We start from the raw sequence: 20,284 nt of genomic DNA, 5'->3' as shown, positions 1-20,284 counted from the left end.
GAAACTTCTACTGCTCCATCAATTCGGACTCTAATAGTTTAAGCTCGGTCTTTCCTGGTCCAATGGTAGCGAAACTGGTGTCGAAAGGATCCACTTCCTCGTCTAAACTAAAGCTCTCGTTCTGTACAGGGGTGAGTACCTTCGCCCCGGGATCTTGGTCGTCGATACACAAGAAGTCTTTCGATTCCTTCCTCTCCTCTGCCCTGGGATCAAAGTCGTCTATCTCTGGAACGGTGCTGCTGACGATTGCCGTCAAAGCGATGCTTGCCGGACGTACAGGTATCTCTTCAGGTATTTGTTGCAATTCACTCTCTAAAATCTTTAACTCCGCCTTACCAGGAAGGATATTGGTGGCGATGGAAGTATCGAAGGGGTCCTCGTAAGAAAGTACTTCCTCCTCGATGGGCTTCGCCTCGATTCTAGGGGTAAGTGGCTTGGCGTCTACTTCGATCTCAGCGTCCAGTAAGCTTTCTTGTCTCTTTGGCTGTTTCGGTTGATTCTGCTCTTTGAATTTTTGCAGGCCCGTACTCTGGGCTTCGCTGATCTTCAAGTTGCTGGGCCTAACGGAGCTAGCCGTGAAGTCGCTCTGCCTCCTGGTTGGCTCTACCTCCGCCCTGGGGTCGAAATCGTGATCGCTCAAGCTGTGAGGCAACTTCGTTTCCTGCTTCAACAGTTCAGACTCGATCAACTTCAGCTCAGTTTTTCCTGGAGCTACTTTGGCCACGAAGCTCGTGTCGAAGGGATCCACGTCAACTTCCTCTTCTTCGATGGGCAGACCTTCGTCGATTGACTTTTGGGAGTAATATGGAGTGAGCGGTTTCGAGGGTAACGCTTTTTCTTCTTCGCTGGTAGCGAGGAGATCGGGTCGCTTGGACGGTGTTGGTAACTCGAAGGCAACCGCCTTGGCAGGGGCTAACTCAAGCACCTCCGGCCTGGATGTTCTTCGTCCAAGATCACTGGATTCTACTGTCGTAGCTTCGTCCTCGTCTTCGCCGAAATCGACTTTGAAAGTTGGTTTAGCTGGCGTAGGTGGAAGAGCTGGCCTCGGTGGAGCGTTGGGGGGAGCCGCTTGGACCGGGGCTACTGGTTGCTCGTCCTTTCTGGGGTCAAAGTCGTCGTCCTCTAGGGAGCTGGTAAGTTTCGTCTCTTCGCCAAGTAGTTCTTTCTCGAGGAACTTCAGTTCCGTTCTACCAGGTGGAATTTCCTTGACGGCCGAGGTGTCGAATGGATCAACGTAGCTGATGTCTTCAACCGGTGCTATAGGTTCGTCGGTCAGCTGACTGAGATCGGTCGTCGATCCTCCTAAAAGGTCTTTCTTGCCTAGCAAACCATTGCTTCTTATCCCGTTCGCTTCTGTGAGCAAACCACCAGTCTCGTAATCCCTGTTCAGACCGGCAGGATCGGTCAACGATATCGTCACCTCCGACACAGGCAACTCTTCCAATTCCTTTTCGATGAACTTCAACTCAGTCTTGCCAGGAAGGATATTATCGGCGAAAGTGGTGTCGAAAGGATCCTCCTCGTCGACGAAGGTAGCTGCCTCGAAACTAGCTTCGATTATCTCCGACTGGAAGTCAACCGCGTCCGGTCCTTTGCTCCCAAATGGATCTTCAGCCTCCTCGAGAAGCACCGGATCTTCGGGCGCAGAGGTTAAATCAAATTCGGCCTCGTCCAAGTCAGGAATTTCCTCTAAGATGGTCTTCTCCTTCAACACCTCGAATTCTGAGATGTCCAGAGGCGGTCCGTTCGATGGTTCCTTCTCGACGGCGGTGTTGTCCTGAGTGACAGCAGGGCTGGCTGGTCTTGGTAAGACGGGCGGAAGCTTGGTCAGATCCACAGGAATATCCGGAAGATCGTTGTCATCGTCCAGCAAGGTTTTCTCAACCTCGACAGGTGCCGAGACCGCGTTACTGTCCTCCGGTTTCTCAACTTCCTCGAAATCGTCTAACAACAGATCCTGCTGAAGTCTCGGCCGTCTACCTTTCGAGATCTTGCAAGAACTGACATAGTCGATCCTCCCGGAGAGTACCTCGACCGCGTTTCCTAGACTCACTAACTTGTTCCCTTTTCTGTCGACGGTCTTTAGTACCTTGTCCGCGTTGGTGGTGTCGAAAGGGTCGTCTCCTGCCTCTTGCTCGGTAGGGCTGTCCGGAATGTAAGCTAATTGAACGTCGATGTTCTGGAGAACATCCACATAAGTGGTGTCGAATATGTCCTCGTCGCCAGAGTCCTCCGGTTCATCTTCGTCTTCCGGGACATCCACGAAACCGTCCTCGTTCACCAACGGTTTCTCCTCCTTCCTCTTTCCTTTCCCTTCGAAGTCTGGTGGTTCCTCTTCGATTGGATTCCCGTCCTCGTCGAAACCTACCCACTTTTTCGAGGACGATTTCTCGGTCCCCTCTTTATCCTGCTCCTCCTTCTTCTTCTCCTCCTCTAACGGTGGTTTACGTTGAAAAAATGATGTGGATTTGATACGATCTAGATCACCCTGGGTCTTCTTGAGAATCGAATCGACACCGGCTGTTAACGCCTCGAATTTCTTCCACTCGTCGGAGGTGGCGGCGGTGTTGGACTGTTCGCCAGACTGCTCGGCTTTCTGCTGGGCCTCCGCCCGCTCGCGTCTGTAACGCTCGAGCTCCTCCGGATCGAACTCCTCTTCCTCTGCCCCCTTCTTACCCTTCTTCTGCTTTTTCTTCTTCTTCAGGCCTTTGGCTAGCTTGTGCATCCTCTAAGAGCTAACGTGGAACGCGCGAGGCCCCTGGAACCAACCGAATTCCAACGTCAAACTCGTCAGGATCCAGATCCATCAGGATATTCACACATTTCGTTGCTTTCAGTGCTTCTAAACTACTAGAACGTGATTCACACTTTTCATATTACTTTTCAGGAACGTGTAACGCGTCCGAATCAAAGTAAATCCACGATAAATTGCAAGATTGCATTCTGCGTGCCAGGAGTAAGTGCCCGGTTCAAATTTAACACTTTGAATGCCACGTCGTTTAACGATCTCTTCAATTATAAATAATGTTACGGAAGAAGGTAAACATCGTTAAAGTAGAATATAAATAGACTTGTTAGATGTTAATAACTGAAATGATTTTCCAGAATTTTAGTGTGCCACTCAAAGTGTTAAGGAACTCCTACAAGACTACTCAAACTTCAGCCATTCCATCTACGGTTAATTAACCCTTAACGGTCAACGTTTCTTTTTATAATACCGATCATTTTTCAATTCTTCTTTATACAGGGTGTTCGACAACAGGTGGGCAAAATTTTAAGGGGTAATTCTAGGGATCATAATTCCAGTAATTATCGTTTAAAGATTCGAGTAAAAAGCGCCTGAAACCTGCAATCCGCCCAGCACCTACGACTGGACGTCAAGTCAGCAGGGGTCGGTATAGTCGTAACCAAGAATCGAAGCCGAATGCTGCAGTAAGTTTCTACTATTCAACGATTTTTGGCTGTAACTGTACCTTCCCCGTGCTGACCTGACGTCGGTTCAGTCGTCGGTGCTGGACGGGTTGCAGGTTTCAGGCGCTTTTTACTCGAATCTTTAAACGTTAATTACTGGAAAACAAAGCCGCAAACGCTATTTCGTTATTCTTGATATTTTTCGTCTTATTTTGATCCCTAGAATCAGCCCTTAAAATTTTGCCCACCTGTTGTCGAACACCCTGTATATCTCCACAGCTGAGCCTTCCGACCTTTAAGGGTTAAAGTTCAAACAGATATGTTCAAGAACTTATAAGTGGATCAACGGATTGTCCGGCCATTTTCCATATTCCATCAACTTCGAACGTACATGTCAGTCGAAACGTGCAAATCAACAGCAGCTGCTACCAGCTGATGTACTGTACTTTCTCGTATCATCATAAATACTTGTTGCACACTACCGATCTTTATTTAGCAGGTCGTGCTAAATTTGTCCTGTCCTTTTTTTAACACGTGCACGTCGCGAAACACGGTTCTCGACGACGTCCATCCTCGGCACTTTTCTGCGTCGATACTGTAAGAAGGCTATCTGTACGTGGTTGGAAAAATCGATTGATATCTAGTGAATCACTAAGAAGGATCAAATGAAAAAGAAGAAAAGGAGGAAGAGGAGGAGAAATATTGTTTGCTGCGATTGGAACAATACACTGGTTATCCGAGATTTTTCTAACGATTTCATACGAATCCAAGCCTCGGACGTGCACGCGTCATGGGATCGTTGCCAGAATACAGGCTAATCGATTGCAGTACCGTATCCATGCCCATTTTACCCTTCCAATTCAACTTTTATGCCAATCAATGAGGAATGACTGAACTTTTCATCCGGCACGAATTGTTTTCGATTAATTCCATTTGTGGGAGTGCAGGTAAAGAAGATGCATTTTTAAGCTTTTCGTACAGCTGAAGAGTATTATTTCGATTCACTATGTTACGGTGGGGTCTGTATCGGTGATAAGAAGCTTAAAGTCTTACGCGATAGTATTTAGCATTATTAATCCGTATCGAGTGGAAAATTTAATTAACCCTTGGTATATTCTATTAAACAGGCTCTGCTCCAGATGAGAAAGAACAAGACTTCCAAGAGCCTCCATGATTATTTAAACTAATATCAAAATGACGACGTTGGTTGAAAACGAGTAGAAGTGCAAGTAATTTATTAAGAAGAAATAATTTGTCCCAGCATTCGTTGGAATGAAACAAATCGATTTTCAAGGGACGACTGATAGAATTAGAACACCGGTTGTAGGAGAAATTGTGGAGAAGTCGACCGATTCCTGTTATCGATTATAGCCTTCCCTGTCGTGTGTGCAGGTGTACTTTGTATATCGGTTTCAGTAAAGGTATCATAGGGATTGTCGACGACGAGTTTGTTAGCACACCGACTCGACACGACCACCCTACAGTAATCTGGAGCACGTGCCCCTCTTTTCTGTTCCCTTCAATTATCGATGAAATTCTGTTTCGTACATTTTGCTATTCGTCGTTATTGAACCGTGAGAGAACATGAACTCTGTTTATCATGGATTAACTTTAAAAATGAAGAAGAAGAAGAGTTAAATAGAAAAATCGAATGACGCACGAAGAAGACATCGATAACTCAGCATGATAAGGTGTACATATTCTCATCTACAAGATCCAGATAATTAAATTTGGCTGGAGCGTCACTGGGTGAATAGGGATTATCGACCAGGACGCCTCGTGACACGGCACAGAGAATCGACACCGACACTTGTTACCAATTAATTACTAACACTAACTAGTATTTTTAACTTCTTTAAACAAGCAGATCATTTATTAAATGGCACTGGAAAAAATGAATTACAGGTAGGTCTTGATTGAACCAGCATTAATCGAGACTTACCTGTATTTCACGGACAGGAGGTAAATTTTTCAAGGCGATTTCCAGTTGTAGATGATAAATGATTCCATGGTACGTGGGCACGTTATAGTTAGAAAAATTGTAACACAGGTTTCAACAGAACGAGGTCACGAAACCCAAAGAAAGGGGAAAAAATGGCGCGCATGCCGATTTATATTTAGAAGATCCAAACCCCATACTGAATCCAGTGATGTGGTGGAAATATAGATTCTATGTATGTTTCGAAAAACGGCAGCACCTTGATTTATTTATGTGGAATAACATTATGGAATGCAATATTTATCAAAAATAAGTGGAATTAATTGTTGGAAAATTATAACGATGCCTAATGATAAAGGTAAGAATTGAAGATAAAGGTCCTTTTAGAACGATTCAATGGAAAACTGAAGATACTCTATATAGACAGGTACTATAGAATTTATGACGTAATTGAGAAACTTTTCAATGAGGAACATTCCTCCAATATCCTGTAACGCTTGTCCTACAAAGGCGCACGCGTAAAATCAGCAGAGACGTTGCTCTTTCCTCGAGAATTTCTTTGATCCGTCACATTTTCCATCAGACACAATTCAAACTATTTCTATGGAATTCTTTCAGCTATCATTTCCATTCAGACTTCGTCCCGAGAATCGAGAAATCTTACAGAAAATTTACCTTGGTAATTCAGAAACCGCGGACACGACGTTTCCTCGGACGAATTTATGGAGGAAAAAAGGGGAAAAAGACGAGGTAGTAAAAGCCAACGGCGTGTATCGATCAAGCCAAGTTTTAAATGAGAAGCTTTCATTATCGTCTTAGCAACGATCATCGGTGTGTCAGCTATGTTCACGAAGCCGCGGTCGTTTCAGCAATATTTGCAACTATTATGTTTATTCACAATCACTCTAAATAAATAATCTTATATTTGCGCAGAGTTGAATGGAGGTCACCGGTGTTTCAGACGTTGTGTAATCGAATAATTAACTGAAAGGGAAAGAAAAACTGAGTGCTCATCATTAATAATAATTAGTGCTTTAGTGCGCTCTACTACATTTTCACTGTGCCAATTAACACGTTAATCAAGCATGAAACAAACGATGTCAAACCTTCGAATAACAGTCGGATAAATAAAAAAAACTGCAAAGGAAAAGCTTGTCTCGACACACTTTCGTTGGTAACGCTCAACCCCGAATCTTCTCGAGGAAACTCTAAAAGCGTCATTCGAATGAAACCCTAGAAACGAAGCTACCCGGCCATTCGAAAACATCTCTGAGAAAATCATTCGACGAATCGAGAAGGAAAAAGAAAAAGGTCGGCGATGATCTGAATTATAAATTAAGCCGAAAATGTACAAGGAGCGAGTGTCGTCTATTTTCTAGAACGGATCAATCGTCGGTAGAAGCGTAGATGTCGCGTACGACAAGCGAAAATCTATAAGTTTCTCCTAAACATTCGAAAGCCTGGATTCACCTTAATCTATCTCGATTAGAGTACTTACGATTCCAGCCTGGTCAGCCACATCGGTACGACGCACATTTTTCCCGATTCATCCCCGCGGACAACAGACCTCCCCTTTCTTATCTCGGCGTCTGTTTCGTCGATGAAATTTGTCCAGATTAATACACGCACTTTTATTATTCTCTTTTAATCAGGATATATGGAACCACCATCGGAAGTAACGAGTATCGAGAAGAAGAGACCGGGGTCTCGTGGAGAGGAAGAACAAGGTCGATGGAGGGAAGCTCGCGGGCGGACCCGATGAAACCCGCGGTGAACAGAGTACGAGTCGAATAATGAATTTCAACGTATCAGATCTGGTACTGGGGGGTACTTATTTTCCCTTCGTCTGGAATAAAGAAGAAGAGAAAAGAGGCAGCTAGAGCGGGCGTGGAGAGCCACGAAGGCCCTGGCTGAAAGCGAAGCCGACTCACCTCGTACTCGCTCTCTCTCCTGCGGCTCGAGCTATTTCCAGCATCGATCCGCTTCGCGGGAGAAACATGCGCGTACCGCGACGCCCACCGACGCCACCGACGCCCCGAACAACCTTCTGACCCCTTCTTCCGAACGCTACTACCCTTCTTCGATGGTCTAAGTCTTCCGCGGGGACCGCGAAACGTCGATTCGAACCGAAACGCGCGCTGCTTTCCCTCCCCGATCGATCCTTACGTGGAACGCCATGGAAAATTGATCGCTTCGACCAATTTAATAGTAGATCGAAAAAGGGTAGTGTAATATTTTCCCTAATTAATGTCATCTTAATTATTCAAAGCACCATAAGAGATACAGATATGTATTTCTCAAGTAAAAAGTACTTGTCGTAGGCTTGTTAATATTTATTAATATAAATTATAGATGTATAGTATCTATATATAGTATTTAATAAGTACTTTTGTGATAAGGGGTACCATACTTCATCATTGTCAATCACTGTCTCGAGCTCAGCGTTATTTATATTGATAAATTAAAGATAAAATTTTGTTTAAAATTGATTTTGAATGTAACAATATTGTACTGTAAATATGATTAATTATTAAAAAGATGATACTAAACCTGTTCAATCTTCTATACGGTTCTATTATGTGGGCAAGGAAAATTTAAAAAATGATTCTGGAACAGCGCCATCTAGCGGTTGGGATCCAAAACTAACTATCGAGGTATACTATGCACACAGAGAAAAATCATTAATAACATTTTCCAGAAACCTTCGCGCTGATGTGAAATTAAATTAGACAAAGGTTTACTTACCTTCGTTCGCTTAAACATGTAATGATTGCTCGAGAAAAAGAGTACGATAATAATAATTAATAATAATAACGATAAACTTCTTATTCATCATCTCTTTTTTCTATACAAGTGCACAAATATTTACAGAATCAATATAATGACAGATACGAAGGTGCCGTTGAGCGTGTTTCCCATTCTTTGCCTCTCTTTCTCTCACTCTCACTCTCTTTACTTTCTTTATTCTGCTAAAAATTCAATTCTTTCCTGGACAGAATCCAGATGATATTTTGGCACATCTCAGTTTTTCTCATGTCTCTTAAACACGCGGTCCGTTACTTGGCACAATACTTCCGACCATCGTGCGTAATTTCCAAACTTAATTCAAACAGACAGATTACAAAAACGATAGAGAATTATAGTATCGTTTTCGCCGTTCTTTTTTCCATTCCTTTCACACAAAAATGAACCCTTTCGCTGAAGTACATGTTGTATAATAAGTTGCCTGTCGTCAAAAATTTAAACACACCCAATTTTCAATCCCTGGAAATCTTTAACTATAAAATGGTAAAAGTTTTTCCTACTCAGCTTTACTCTCTGTACACAGTCCGCAGCGAAAGGGTCAAATTACCCTTGCAAAAAGCTTCCTCGCCTAACTAAACTGATCGATCATCGTTGCAATTCTTTCTTCTATTCTTTTCTCCCTGGAGCCACGTTTTTCACATCCTTCGTTATTGCTAGTCGCCTAAAGAAGATGCAAATGGTTCGTGAATAATACATGATCGACGCAAAGTGCGACATCAGACGAAAAAAGAAAGAAAAGAAAATAACAAATAAAAATTCTACGTTTCAAAGAAAACAACATAATAAATACCGTAGAACTTTTTCTTCTTCTTCTTCTTCTTTGTTTTTTCTTTTTAATCCAAAATTTTTCAAACATCTGTTTACGCTGGTTCACACACGATCCTAAGTCTATCGATCATTTAACGAGGGTCTACGGGGGGGGGGGGGGGGGGGGGGGAGAAGGTATGACTTTTCATCTCTAAACAAACACGAGAGACTGCCTAGGGCGAACGATGAAACGTTTACGAGTGTTCCGCCTTTTTTGGAGTTTACTAGTTCACACGAATTATAAGTACCAGGAGACGTTGACCGTGAACGATTCGCGATCTTCCGGGCTAAAGTATAGCGTGACACGTTCCTTTACGTAAGATGTCTCTGAAACTACTGAATGTTATATGACAAAAAACGTCCATGGACGTGAAAACGCTTCTGTCGTACAAGATTCTTACTTGCTGTATCCTAGAAAAATCTGACGATTTCTTTTTTTTTTTTTTTTGGAAAGAACGAGGGGGTTTCAAGATTCACATCTTTGAGAAACGTTAGTATCTTACGTGGAACTGTAGCGACTTTTTCTTCGAGATTACTGCATTGCCTCTCTAAATGGCCCAAGTTTGGAATCGTGTTGTGGTAAAAAAAAAAAATTGAGATTAGAATTTATCTTTTGGTTCTGGACTGTTGATGAGGAGGCACACTTGGACCGCAGCATTCATACATTTGGAATATCACAATCTATCAGTGTGCAAAAGTTGTTATTTCAATATCAAAGTAAAACTTGAAAAGCTTGTCCTTATAGCTTGAGAATGAGAAGTGGTAAAATCTTGCCTTTTTCGAAAGGCAACACCGTATCTCTATGCGAACACAAATTGTGCAGTGTGAAATCCTCGAGAAACGTGCGTCGTGCATCCGACAACCAAAGGATTATTTCTTTGGGATTTATCCGACTCCAGAGACGAGGTTATCTCGTTTATCTGTTTCCACGCGACGCAGAGCTCGAAGTCGAGGAACGAAGAATCTGGAAGATTATCGACGACGATCCTCGAGCATCCAATGGCACCAAATACGACACGGAAGACTGCACCGAAGCAGCGGTACTTGGAGTACGACAGCCTGGGCGACGAGCGTTACTGTACGAAACGTAATATTGTATAACACAGGCACCGATAAAAGAACCTGTCCTTTATGACAATTTCTTCCAGTCAGACTTTCAAGTCGCCTCTCTCGAATACTGGCCTCCGCTGCCGTTCCAGCGAAAATCTGGGATGGTTTGAAAGGCTTTACGTTGACTGTATCCAAGTCGCAGGCACCCACTGAGGCTCCCTTTCCAACGAATTGATCTCCGTTAACAACTGGTTGTAAGCTCGGTCTGTGTCGGTGTTTATGATGATCATGTCGAAAAGGTGGCCGTACTTGTCCTCCATTTCCCTTGCTTTCTCTATTATATCCTTCAATTCTTCCTCCTTGAAGCTTTCATTGTTCTTGATCCTCTTCTGTCTAAGCTTCTCCAAGCTCGGAGGCGCGACAAACACTACGTAAGGCTTCAAGTCCGAGTTTCGCAGGATTTTCAAGCTCTGAGGATGAAGATTAAGGACACAGATTTTCCCAGAGTTCACGACGGATCGAATTGCCTCGACGGATGTGCCGTAATACGCTTTCTCGTATTCACCGTGCTCGACGAACTTTCGACACAGAATATCAGATTCGAACTGAGAACGGGAGATGAAATGGTAGTCTTGACCGTCCACTTCGGAATCCTTCCTAGGACGACTGGTGTCTGAAAAGGAGAAAGAAACACGCTTAAATCTTTTTCGAACACACATTCTACACGCATGGTTCGATCGACGAGTGCTTACGAGGAATAGCCGCTGCAAAACGTTCGCTGTCCTGCATCAGCCTTTGTCTCAACTCGTGCCGTCCGATATTCGGTGGCCCTATCAGAACTATTGGTCTCTTGTGATTCGCCCTCGGATAATACAAAGCTACTTCCTCGTACGTTAGCACCTCTTCGCTGTCGTAATCTATAAATTATGAACATTTTATTAGTAAAAAAACTTTAGTAAACTTATTAGTAAAATCAACTTTAGTATCCACCATCGATGGCAGTTGTCGCGTAATGCGGATAGCCGTCATCGTTGTAGTTCGCCCCGAATTTGTTTCGTTTTTTCTTCTTTGGATTCTTTCTGGCGCACAACAACGTGCTGGACTTTTTCGAACCGCGGACGGTCGATTTGTCACCGGCGATAGTTTGTTTCATGGATTCTCGTCTGCAACGAAAACATAATTTTACCCGTTTCCAAAGACTGTTCCAAAGATTGTTCGATTAATCCCTTGACTACGGCAGACTTTGAGACGCACCGGCCGTACCATACGGTAGGAATTCAGTTACGACGTACGCCGAGAACGGCGAAATTTTGGATTGGGATGCATTTTTGTGAAAACATATTTCAATAATCAAAAAAAACTGAATTTCACTACATTAAAACAATATTATTTATTTCTTTGTATTCTGAACCGAGAATAATTATCGATAAAATTTTCAGGACGCCTATAGGTGCCTTCCATGACAGAAAACCAAACTGTCAACTGTCCACAAACGCAAAATTTCTAAGTGCCTATAGGCGCTCTCAGCAGCCTAGGGGTTAAAATCGATCAACGTACTGATGCTGGAAAGCTTTGCTAGGTATCAAGCCAGCCAGAGTTTGATCCTCTTCTCCTTCTCTGTATGCCTGCCACCAGTTCGGGTCCTCCTGAGAGATCACGTGTAACACGTCACCTTTCTGAAAGCTTACACCCAACTCTCGACAAGGAATATAAGGATCTTCCTCTGGATCGTAGTCGAAATGAGCTCGTATATGCTGTATCTAATGAGAAGGTACACAAAGTATTTAGCAATTTGATTCTTTGTATTCTGGAAGATCAGAAGATATTTAAGCACTAGATACCTGGTTGGTGTCTTCCCTTCTATTGGACAAATTATTTCTCTGACTCGTGGGAGCTGGAAGCACGAGAAACGTAAGACTGCCTTGCATGCCGGCCAGAATGTCGCACACCTCGTTCACGCTTTTCCCGCGCATTTCCACACCATTCACTTCCAGAACCTCGTCGCCTTCGTGCAGCAACCCGGACTTGTCCGCTGCACCGCCACGAACCACGCGACCTGTAGCAGCAGCAGTTAACGATGAAGTTCGGTTCAAAGGAAATTGCGTTTGCTATACTATCTAGAGCGATATGATAATACCTATGATAACGGCATCGCCCTCGTTTCTAACGGTAGCACCCAGAGGTTCGTTAGTCTTCTCGATTCTGATGATCTTGATATTGTCCACGCCTCGAGAGCCCCTCCAGCTGGAATTCGGACTAGGAGGACCACTGGGTGACGATGAGGAAGGACTCTGCTTTCTCTGCAACCCGTCGACGCACGAGACGATTGAGTCGTGAGTGAGAAGGAGAGCTTCCATGTCGTAGCTCGTCAGAATTCCGGTCAGCTCCTCCACGGCGGCGATCGTTTCCGCTCCGCCGACACCTGCTGCCGTCGACGAAGACTGCCATTTCTCGAGAATATCGACGACCTAGAAATTACATCATACGATTGAGTACTCTGGAATTGCTTACTTATCGCTCGGTTAAATTTACATAGTTGAAAGAAGGGAATAGATGGAGTATCGGGACGTACGTCACGAGCCAAGCTAGACGCATCCTCGGCATGATGTTTCAGAGCTTTGCTGGATCTTAAGCGATTCTTCAGAGCATGATGGGTGGCTAAAGCAGACGCGAACCGACTCTGTACCAAAAGTGTTCGCACCGCTTCTAATTCGGCTTCCACTCCCGGACCGGAGATGCCTAGAGCACCAGAAATATTTCGCAGCTGAAGTTGTAGCCTCTCCAACGTAGCGACGACCTCTCCGTACGCTGAGAAATACGAAACGAAGACTGATTAAACGAGATTCTTCTTATCAAATTGTAACGATATCGAAATACGAGTCTTGAGAAGGCGAATCACGGACTACAGTGTATACAGGGTGTCTTAAAATCCTAAGGTTCTCTCTGAGTTTTCCCGATACTGAATATAAGTCCAAACAAAACTCGGTTTTCTTTTTATTTTTCTGTATACTCTACCAGTTTTGCACTGATCAGCAATAGCGTATCCACAAAAATTATATTAACTATAAGTTATGTTAATGGTTGAACAATTGAAAGCATTATGTATCCATTTATAAAAAGGGCCATGCCCGTATGTTCAAATAAAATAAATAAATAAACATGAGGAACCGTGGTACCACTGTACATTGATTTTGAAATAGCCTGTGTAAGAGAAAATAGAACTTACTGAGGGGCCTGGGAGGCTCCTCGGCTTCTTGCGTTGCATTTGCAACGACATGGGTCGGACGAGCGACTGTGGTCACCTCATCTTGAGCGTAAGCAGGATTCTCTTGGCCAGAAAGACTCGTCGCGTGACTTTCCAATGCCTGCAGCTTTCTAGATCCACGAAGCGATCGATTGAGTATCTCTTGCCTCTCCTCCTCATCCTTTCGTTTCCGCAACTGCTCCTACAATCGAATCGTCCATTTATCAATCCCTCTGACGATTTCAAAACAGATCCAACCGTTTCCTATAAACACTAAACACGTTTAATTATCTTCGATAAATAAGAAATTCAGAGCTGTCAGCCGTGAATCGAATGTTTTCTTTTTCTTTTTTTCGCACTTATCAAGACTGAAATGTTTCGTTTCCTTACCTCGTTCCTTTAAAAGCCTGATTTCGGGTAATTCTAGGTAATTATCGTAACAGACAAAACAGGGTATCGAATCTTTCGATTATTCAACATTCATTTGCAAACGAGAAAAATGATATTCGTGTAAATTGGAAGTATCATCGTGAATCCTTCGATTACCTACCTCGTGTTATCGAAATGTTCCTCGTAAGCGTATCTTACTCAAAGAACATTCAAGGAACAAAAAACAAGTGTGACACGTTGACAGAGGAAAAACGATTCGTGGAAGACGTAACATTCCATCTAACATCAAGCAAGCATTCGATAAAATTGAACTTAAGCGCATGTATCGCCCTGTACACTGGTGGAATTAATTCTGAACATTTTGAATATAAAAATATTTTTTATTTCATATTTCTGCAGAAAATGTATATTCTGCTATGCTAAATTGATACCATAATATTTTTATTGTAATCTATAATCTTTATACTTGATATTTTCACACGATTTGGTTTGTAAATGTTTTAAAATTTGTATTTAAAAAAATCTAAACTGTGTTGTTATTTTTGTTTCAATCGAATCCCTCAAGCCAATCACAGGATGAAAGGATATCATTAATTTTCTTCTACCTCCTTTGATATGTTGAAATTGTAATTTCTACTGATTTTTTTTATATAAGCGACGCCCTAAAATTAGAAAACTATGATTAGAATATATTAAATTTAAGTAAAAATTTAAAATTTCTGTCCAGAATTAATTCCACTATCGTATAATATGATCTATTGTTGTAAAAGAGTAGCCAGTATGAATGTTTGTCGATCAACGCCCACCGAGTGTGATAAAAAGCTGATGTCAGTTCGCGTTGACGCAAAAATCATTTGAACAGCGATCGGTGATCTGTGATTTATGTAACGCACAAGGCTCGCGTATTATCGCCAGAGAGGAGAAATAGTTGGACGAAGCCCCGTTTACTCTCGCTGTACACGCGTAGGGTTTCTCGAACGTCAGCTTCTACCTTCTATTCGATGGATTTCCTATGAATCTGCCTACCTTTTCAACAAAAAAAAAAAGAAATAGAACCAAAGTAAACATTTCTCTATAATTCATAGATCGCCCGCGCATGGCTGGCGTAGCACTCGAAGCTTCGAAGCCCAACTTCCACATCAAAGATTCCGAGTTTTCAATCTACCGATGTGGTCTGGTTTTCGATGACTCGGAAATAAGAAAAAAAACGGGTCTTCTACCATGAACAGGCAGAAAGAGCAGTCCTAACCGAGGTCAGGGTATGGAAAATGGTTGGGGAACAGAAAAGGGAGAGACGAATGCTGTTGGCCTGAGTCAGCCTGCCTGGCTCTCCGCCTCCAACAGTCTACACCTATCGAAAGTTCGTAACGTTACACTGGAGTCGTGTAATCTTAGACCATTGCCACGGGGTTCTTTACATTCCAGACCACACTTGACTTAAAGGTGGTCGAGGTGGCGCGAGAATTTTTTTTCTTCTTCCCCGGGCTAACAACAGACTCGCGTCGAGTCGCGTCGCGTCGGGACGCCATACCCCAGACTGTTTCTGGTATTTCTCAGTACCGATACTCGACTTTTAACCGTTCCAAGAGGGCCTATCATATTGGCTTATCAACGGACACACCTGGCGGCGTACTTGGATGATTACCTCATCAATGACAATTGAAACTTAATTTAAAATTCATCTCTCTCCAAATATTATTCTTATCCGACGATATAGGAAATTGAAAAAAGGATGGAGAGCCACGGCGCCGGGGCACGGTTGTTCGACGAGCATTGTTGTCTCTGCTGGATCCGTAATTTCCTGTTGGAACGTGGCGACTGTTAACGTCCCTCTTAAACAACCATCTGTCCTACGCTGCTTTTATAATGTTACGCAACGCTAAATTATTCATGCGGAATACCAAGCGTTTCCACGCGTTCGATACTTTTTCCATTCCCACACCGAAATACCTTGGTCAACGATTCAATTATTCCTGCGGCTTTGCATCGTTCCGAGCTCGAAACGACGCGAAACAATGAGCATTCGATGAATTCCAACGATGAAACACCATAAACACCCGATTCTGTTTCTATTCCATTTGAAAACAAATTCGCTAGAGATCCTAGGAATCATTTTGAAGGTAATCTCTGTTAACGTAAAAAAAAGGTGTAGGACCAATGATAGGTTTTCCAAAAAAAGAAAAAAAAAAAGAAAAGGAACACGGTACCTGGTATTTCCTGATGGAATGCAGTTGCTGCTGCGTGGGCTCGGCATTCGCGTTATCGGTCGATTCCACATTGTTGTTCTGGCTGGCGGACAAACGTAGATTATCTTTCGGTGGTCTGGCAGGTGCCCTTTTTTGATCTCTCGGAGGGATGGCTGGTTTCACTCCGTTCAGACCGGCCTAAAAATCCGTTTCAAACAAAACACAGCTCGCATTAAAGGTCCCTTCGGCAAATCCTTCGAGATCGCAACTACCAAAGACTTCTTCTCTTCATCCCTGTGTCTGTATATCCGATTCTTTTGTTCTTTTCTTTTTTTTTTTTATTTAAATTATTTTCTGAACGATGGCTCGAACAATTCCTTCGAGCGGCGTTTATATTCTTGGCTACACACGGAAGCGAAGAACAGCCAGAGAATTGAAAAAAAGAGAGAACAGGGAGAGAGGCGAGAATAGAAAAACAGTCGGAAAGCAAGCACGTGCACTACGATATATGTATGTACATTCTCTAGAAGATTGCGAGTAAACGTTAGAGGTTTCTCTAGCATGCTTGCCGCGGAAACGGTCGATTGCTCTTCTGCGTATGCCCTGAAAAGGGGTGAAGTTCTTTTTAGCACCCCCCTCCAATCGACTCAAAAATTACCAGGCAAACTTCTCGCGGAAATTCTTGGCTCATGAAAAATTGCGGCCATTTTCATCACCGCGATCTTACTCTTCTAGACAAAAACAACGAGATTTTAAGTTCATCTAATCAATATCATCTCGTGTCTCTTGTTCCCTCGTTCGCCAAAATCTCGTTGTTGTCTAGATTGGAGGGGGGGTGCTAAAAGGAGCTCTTACCCTGAGAAGTTCTCTGACGACTCAATTAAAACGTTACTGTTTCTAAATAGACGGCTAAGTTAGACAGCGCAAGAGAAGACCGTTTCGACGACAAAAAAAGCGTGAAAAAGATGGAAGCAAAGCATTACCTGATGTTTCCCAAGATCGCCAAGGTCCCCGCACAAGGGGTACGTACGTTTCTTCGGTGCATCCGGCGACGGTTTCGTTGTTCTCGTGGTAGCTCGTACGTTATCGACAACGATTTTCCAAGAATTCGAACGGGAAACGAAACAGCCGTCTGAGAACCAATCACGGCGATCGGCACGACGATCGTCAACGCGCAAAGCTGACAATTCCGGCTCGCTCCTCGTCCGCGAGTCGCGCGAAGCGTTCAACAATTTTGAGCGTCGATACTCGAAAGATAACCGCGAGTTTTTCTGATTCTGAGTGTTGGGCGAGTCGTCGAAAGCGTTAAAAGAGTCCTCCTCGTGTTTCCAAGATTTCACGTTCTGATCGACAGAACGATCGTACTCGCGCAAAGAATTACGACAGTTCTGATTGGTCTCCTGAACGAAGGACAAGCATCTGACCGGGGTGCTCTGTTTCTCGGGGAAAGGATCGTCGAGAGAGAAGCTTTCTTCGAGCCGGTTCGAGAGAACGACTCTGGGAGGAGTGCATCCGCGGCAATCGTTGGCGAAACGCGTTTGTACCGTGCAGAATGCGGGCAGGTCCTCTTTGGAAACGGACAGCTTGCGAGTGGTGAGCGAGAACGAAGAGGAAGCGTCGTCCGGATCGTAGGATCTCGGTACGAGGCTGTAACGTCGAAGCCGATCGTTAGAGCAGGAGAGTAACGAGCTATCAGAGGAATTGTGCCGCGTGCTGGAAGCGTGAAGAAGCGTTTTGTCGTGCCGTGGTTGCTGATGCTGGTGCACGATAGAAAAGAAGCTGTCGATAAGCAAACTCTTTACTCTGGACCTTACCTTCTTCGACGAGGAGTCGCGTTTTCTGTCTAGCGTGCGCGCGGCCACGTTCTCCGTGGCGCTAGTATCCTCGCCGCTGGCTAGAGCAGCGAAGCTACTAAGGTCGTTCGAGGGAATGCAGGGTGGTGACGAGGCTACTAGGATCGTGCTGCTGCTGTTGCCAGTGCACGCGCCACTCCCGTCCTCCCCGCAGCCGGTTAACGCATCTCTACTGTCTCTGTTAACGTTGCACTTATCGGTCGATTTCCCGCCACGATCCCGTTTCGGTTCTAGTGTGTTGTGCTTGCTGTTGTTCGGGGTCTTGTTCGGCGGGGGATAGACGGGGTGGCACTTGGTGACGGGTACGAAATCGGGCGGACAATCGACGGCCACCTCGCGGTACGTTTTCCCGGCTACCATAAGGAAGCTACGATCTAGGTGCTCGAGATCGGTGGACGCGTCGCTCCTTAGGGTCGAGTAACCGCTGGAGATCTGCTGGTGTCTCTTCTTCTTCGGCCGTTGCCTCGAGGACGAGGAGAGACTGCTGCCCGACTCGATTCCCAGAAGATCCTCGCTCGATCCGGCCCGTATCAGCTCCTCCGCGTCCACGCTTCTCGCCTTCGCCTTCTGTTTCGAGCGTTCCCCTTCGCTTTGTCTCCGAGCCTTCGTACTCTTCGCCGACTTGCTCGAAGGGGTAGTCTCCGGTCGCGACGGGCTCTGTAACGTCGGAGAGGCTCGCTCCTGATCACGAGGCATTCTGGATATCGTGCATTGCTCGTCGATCAGCCTGGTCAAGTCCGACACCTCGTCCGACCTCATCAGCAGCCCTTGGAGATCTTGCAGGTCGGCTAATCCGTAGGCGGGATTGTCGAAGGACGTTGTGTCCCGGGTCCTACCGAACAGAGGGGCTATTTTTATGTCAGGAACGACCGGTCTGCAAGGCGAACCGAGATCTATCCTTCTGGCGTCGTATGCGGGCGATTCTTTGCCACGATTCTTCGCGTGCCTCAACACTAGGCTGCTATCGAGGGGCGCGGTGCTGTCGGACCGTCCGGAGGAACTTCTGGGACTGGCCGAGTCGTCGCTGCAGGTTTTCAACATAGTGGGATAGTCCTCCTTAGCGAAAGGATAATCCTCCTCGACGTCCACGTCGACGCTCGACTCTTTCTGACCCCTCGTAGTCTCCTCGTTCACTCCTTCGTCCTCTTCTTCTTCCTCCTCCTCCTCGAAATCCTTGAAAGGATTCTTCAAGTCCGGCGAGCCTAAGGTAGACGGACTGTTTCGATACTTGTCCAAATCCGTCTCCTTTCCAGCGTCCTTGATGTCTTTCAACTCGTCTTCGTTCTCGTTCTCGTTCTCCTTCTCCTTCTCCTTCTCCTTCTCGTCCTCGAGGTTCTCCGACGACTCGATCTTCAGTTCGATCTTGAGCACTTGAGGCTGACCGTTTCTCAGGCAGTGTTTCGAGATCGCGTCGTCGGTGATGTCGGTTGAAAGATCGACGGACGGCACGATTCTAGCGCGATCGTCAGCGTTGGTGATTCGCGTCGACGGCGATTTAAGGGTGTCGGCGTTTTTAAGGTTTAGGGAGAGGTGATCGAGATGATCGAGATCGCTAGCGCTACGGGGACCACGAAGCTCGTTCCGATACTCGGAGGAGCAGTTGTTTACCTTGTTGGGATAGGCCTTCTGCAGAAGGGTGTCGGGCACGTCGACTGGTAGCTCCCGGTGAGGCCCTAGCCCGCCAGGGGCCCACATCTCATCGGGAACCAGCCCCTCCGCAGCCTTCTTTCCCTCCCGCGAGCTACTGTTGTTGTTCTCCTGCAGCTGCTGCTGCTGCTGCTGCTGTTGTTGCTGTTGCTGCTGCTGTTGTTGCTGCTGCGAGTGTATGTCCGTCACTACGCTACGCCTTCGGGACCTGGCAACACGCAAACAGAAAGGTGACCCTTTTAACGATTTTCGATGCAACGAGTGCTACCACTACCAACTACCAACGCTACTTAATTCTTTTCTTCTTAGCGTTTTATTCCCGGCTTTACCAGAACGTTCTGCCTCTTGCTATTCAAGGGGGTCGTTCCAGTTGCCAGCTATGTATTTAAGAAACAAAGCGTCTTCTTGGCACGCTGCTTCCAACCTCCACCATCTTTAGCCTAATTTTTTTTTTAACCCTATCGCTATCGATGCGACATTCCACCTTCTCTTATTTAACTTTCAAACCTTTTCGTTCTTAAGCTGGAGGTTCTAAGCAACGGCAAATATAAAAAAGATGACTGCTTGTACTTGGCAATGTTTTACAACTAGCTACTACGATACAGTGACGCAAGCTGGTACAGTTACTGATATATTAGAAAAAAAAAATATAAGAAAATTCTTGATGAAATAATTAAATACATTTACGTTGAATCAGATGTAAGAGTTAATGAAAAAGCGATGCCCGAGCAAGCGTTGTGGGAACGGTTTGACACAAACATGGAGCATGTAAATTCTATAGAAGAATGGAACTAGCTGAAGAGAAGATAACGAACTTCCTGACACAGCGATCGAGGTCAACTAAAATTGCAGCCACTTGCCGGCGCGAAACAATCATTCGGAATTAAGATTCACACCTTCTCACGTTCCCTCGACGATTCCCCGTCGCTTCAACTTTATCTGGTTTTCAATA

General features: G+C 44.8%; 2 protein-coding genes and 1 long non-coding RNA gene across 12 annotated transcripts in view; 1 reads left to right on the top strand and 2 right to left on the bottom strand.

Moving 5' to 3' along the window:
• Positions 1 to 7: 7 nt before the first annotated feature.
• Positions 8 to 7,836, bottom strand: LOC143305995 (protein stoned-A-like). Of its 5 annotated transcripts, none has more exons than XM_076691563.1 (3): positions 6,849 to 7,275; positions 3,803 to 4,006; positions 8 to 2,758 (listed from the first exon to the last, which is right to left on the bottom strand). In XM_076691563.1, exon 3 carries the CDS (start codon positions 2,723 to 2,725, stop codon positions 8 to 10), a length of 2,718 nt encoding a protein of 905 aa, XP_076547678.1. In that variant the 5' UTR covers positions 2,726 to 2,758; positions 3,803 to 4,006; positions 6,849 to 7,275. The 5 variants fall into 5 exon arrangements, with proteins under 5 accessions (XP_076547678.1, XP_076547679.1, XP_076547680.1 ...); XM_076691564.1 differs by having other exon boundaries at positions 3,894 to 4,006; XM_076691565.1 differs by lacking the exons at positions 3,803 to 4,006; positions 6,849 to 7,275 and adding an exon at positions 7,282 to 7,836.
• On the top strand, positions 3,956 to 6,362 carry LOC143305996 (uncharacterized). Its single transcript, XR_013063261.1, has 3 exons — positions 3,956 to 4,358; positions 4,539 to 6,181; positions 6,284 to 6,362. It is a non-coding gene; the product is annotated as an uncharacterized LOC143305996 (long non-coding RNA).
• A 1,554-nt stretch (positions 7,837 to 9,390) lies between the features above and the next one.
• The window catches only part of LOC117610210 (uncharacterized), a 38,755-nt gene continuing 27,861 nt past the window's right edge, over positions 9,391 to 20,284 (bottom strand). For all 6 annotated transcript variants that reach the window (XM_034337311.2, XM_034337312.2, XM_034337313.2 and 3 more), the window contains 10 exons: positions 17,647 to 19,540; positions 15,854 to 16,030; positions 13,239 to 13,458; positions 12,585 to 12,820; positions 12,150 to 12,480; positions 11,854 to 12,068; positions 11,570 to 11,772; positions 11,003 to 11,175; positions 10,765 to 10,929; positions 9,391 to 10,685 (listed from right to left, as the gene is read on the bottom strand). In XM_034337311.2, coding sequence (XP_034193202.1) covers positions 10,189 to 10,685; positions 10,765 to 10,929; positions 11,003 to 11,175; positions 11,570 to 11,772; positions 11,854 to 12,068; positions 12,150 to 12,480; positions 12,585 to 12,820; positions 13,239 to 13,458; positions 15,854 to 16,030; positions 17,647 to 19,540 — 4,111 coding nt within the window. In that variant the 3' untranslated portion in view covers positions 9,391 to 10,188. The remainder of the gene's footprint in view (positions 10,686 to 10,764; positions 10,930 to 11,002; positions 11,176 to 11,569; positions 11,773 to 11,853; positions 12,069 to 12,149; positions 12,481 to 12,584; positions 12,821 to 13,238; positions 13,459 to 15,853; positions 16,031 to 17,646; positions 19,541 to 20,284) is intronic.

This window comes from Osmia lignaria, chromosome 13 (genome assembly GCF_051020975.1).
Source record: "Osmia lignaria lignaria isolate PbOS001 chromosome 13, iyOsmLign1, whole genome shotgun sequence".
In the NCBI taxonomy this organism is placed as follows: domain Eukaryota; kingdom Metazoa; phylum Arthropoda; class Insecta; order Hymenoptera; family Megachilidae; genus Osmia; species Osmia lignaria.
The sequence above is the reverse complement of the archived record's forward strand: the minus strand, read 5'-3'. Positions and strand labels throughout refer to the sequence as shown.

Bases quoted from the DNA above. Each gene is read 5' to 3' on its own strand.
- LOC143305995 (XM_076691565.1), bottom strand. From the start codon at position 2,725: ATGCACAAGCTAGCCAAAGGCCTGAAGAAGAAGAAAAAGCAGAAGAAG.